The 2052-nt window shown below is 31.5% G+C and overlaps 1 protein-coding gene across 1 annotated transcript in view; it reads right to left on the bottom strand.

Annotated features, from left to right (window-relative positions):
* lrig2 (leucine-rich repeats and immunoglobulin-like domains 2) overlaps positions 1–2052 on the bottom strand; it is a 23657-nt gene that overhangs the window by 20099 nt on the left and 1506 nt on the right. The window contains exon 2 of the mRNA XM_034868311.1: positions 407–481. Coding sequence (XP_034724202.1) covers positions 407–481 — 75 coding nt within the window. The remainder of the gene's footprint in view (positions 1–406; positions 482–2052) is intronic.

Below are 2052 nucleotides of genomic sequence, written 5' to 3'. Positions count from 1 at the left end.
AAATGCGTTAAAAAAATTGACGTAATTAACAACAAAAAACTAATTAACGTCGTTAACGCGCTATTTTTGACAGCCCTAATATATATATATATATATATATATATATATATATAAGTAAAGACTAATATATGTTGGTATGCAACAAAAGACAATACCTAATTGTACCTTACCAGTGTTTTGGTTATAGCATATTTGTGTAAACAAAATAATGCATTAAAAGCTTAAAATATCCAACCATGCCAAAAGGTTCTAAACTCAACATAAGATGGATGCGCTTTGCAAAAAATGTCTTTTATCTTTAGGAGAAGCATGTAAAGAAAAAAAGACTTTAAAAGGAGGCATGCCTTTAGATATTAATATTCAAAACTTATTGAGAGGGGCTAAAAAACCTTAAGGAGATACTTACAATGACAGCAAGGTGATATTTGAGGAAACATCTCCAAGAGACGGAAGAACAGTCAGCTCATTGTGATTCATGGTGCTGGAATTAAATTCAACAAACGTTAGTATCATATTAAAACATCTGCTGAACAAACTCTGCTGCAGAAATACTGACATGGGCAACTTAATCATCATCTCATCAAAATCAAAACCATTTGCATCAGTCAGACCATAGCGATTACAAGTCCTTTCCAAAATGTTCTAAACATCCTGGATAATTTCCTCAGGTTCAGGTTAACGGCTTGATACTTCTATTCAGTGTATTAGAGACAATAGAGCCAGACCGATTTATCAAGCCGATATTAGACATTTTCCAAACTATCACTATTCCTAATGGCAGACAAAGTAATATTTAAAAAATAAATAAAAACGGACAAAACACCCTTCAACCACGTTATGAGTGTTGGCGTTGCATAGTTTGTCCACCAGACAGCTCTCTTTAACGTCCCTGTTGTTTTTGTTCTAAGGACTTTAAGTTTAATGTCTTAAGTTTGTATTTTTATACATTGATCAGAACGTTAACATATTTTGATGTTCTGTTGTAAAACAAAAAAAGTTTATTTTTTAAATTGCATTATCAAATTATTTTAGTGAGAACTCATAAATAACTACAATAACTAATGTTAGGGAAATCTGTTTTGTTACACGTTTCTGGATAGAGAGAGATATATATATATATATATATATATATATATATATATATATATATATATATATATATATCGGCCGATATATCGGATTTATAAACATATGTATGTATCGCAAATATGTAGCAATATCTGCCTTAAAAATCCTTTACACTTAGTAATCCTTAACAATCCCAACTAGATAAAACTAATGCACTCCAATTCAACAGCCCAGCAACAAGTCAAAAGTCAAAGTCAAAGTCTGCTTTATTGTCAATTTCTTCACATGTCAAAAACATACAAAGAAATCGAAATTGCGTTTCCCTCTATCCCACGGTGACAAGACATTTATAACAAATTTGGTCCACAGACAAACATAACATTCAAGTAAACAACATAAAAAAGTAAAAATAAGAAGATATATACAACAAAGGCTACCATTAGGAAAATTATAATGTTCCAACAGTTTAAATAGAGGATTATATGTATTTCTCTTAGGAGGCTGATGAACTGTTTTACATATTAATAAGAGTAGACTAAATTTGGGAAAGAATGCAATACAAATCAACTGCACCACAAACTACGCCCCCCAAAAGGGACCATAAATGTGAGTAAACACCTCTACTCGTTTCTCCAAAAAAAGGAACATTATAATCTTCATGAAAGCTGAATATCGCAGGGCTGTATATGAGACTGCATTGGTTTTAGCTAGGTGTAAAAGTAAACTCTCAACTGTACCTAATTTTGTTATATTTCAGTCCAGGTTCTGTAAATAATTATATATGTTAGGGGTGTGACGAGACGCTTACTCCACGAGACGAGACACATCACGAGATTGGGTTCACGAGAACGAGACGAGACGAGATTTTTTTTTTAAATTTAAAGAAATCCTCGATTAAATATATGGATGGAAAATAGTTTTTTTATTCAACGGAAAAATCACAAAATGCAAAACAATTTAGGTGCATTTTGAAATCAACTATTA

The sequence above is a fragment of the Etheostoma cragini genome, chromosome 4 (genome assembly GCF_013103735.1).
Source record: "Etheostoma cragini isolate CJK2018 chromosome 4, CSU_Ecrag_1.0, whole genome shotgun sequence".
Lineage (NCBI taxonomy): Eukaryota > Metazoa > Chordata > Actinopteri > Perciformes > Percidae > Etheostoma > Etheostoma cragini.
This window is presented reverse-complemented; position numbering and strand designations above follow the sequence as displayed.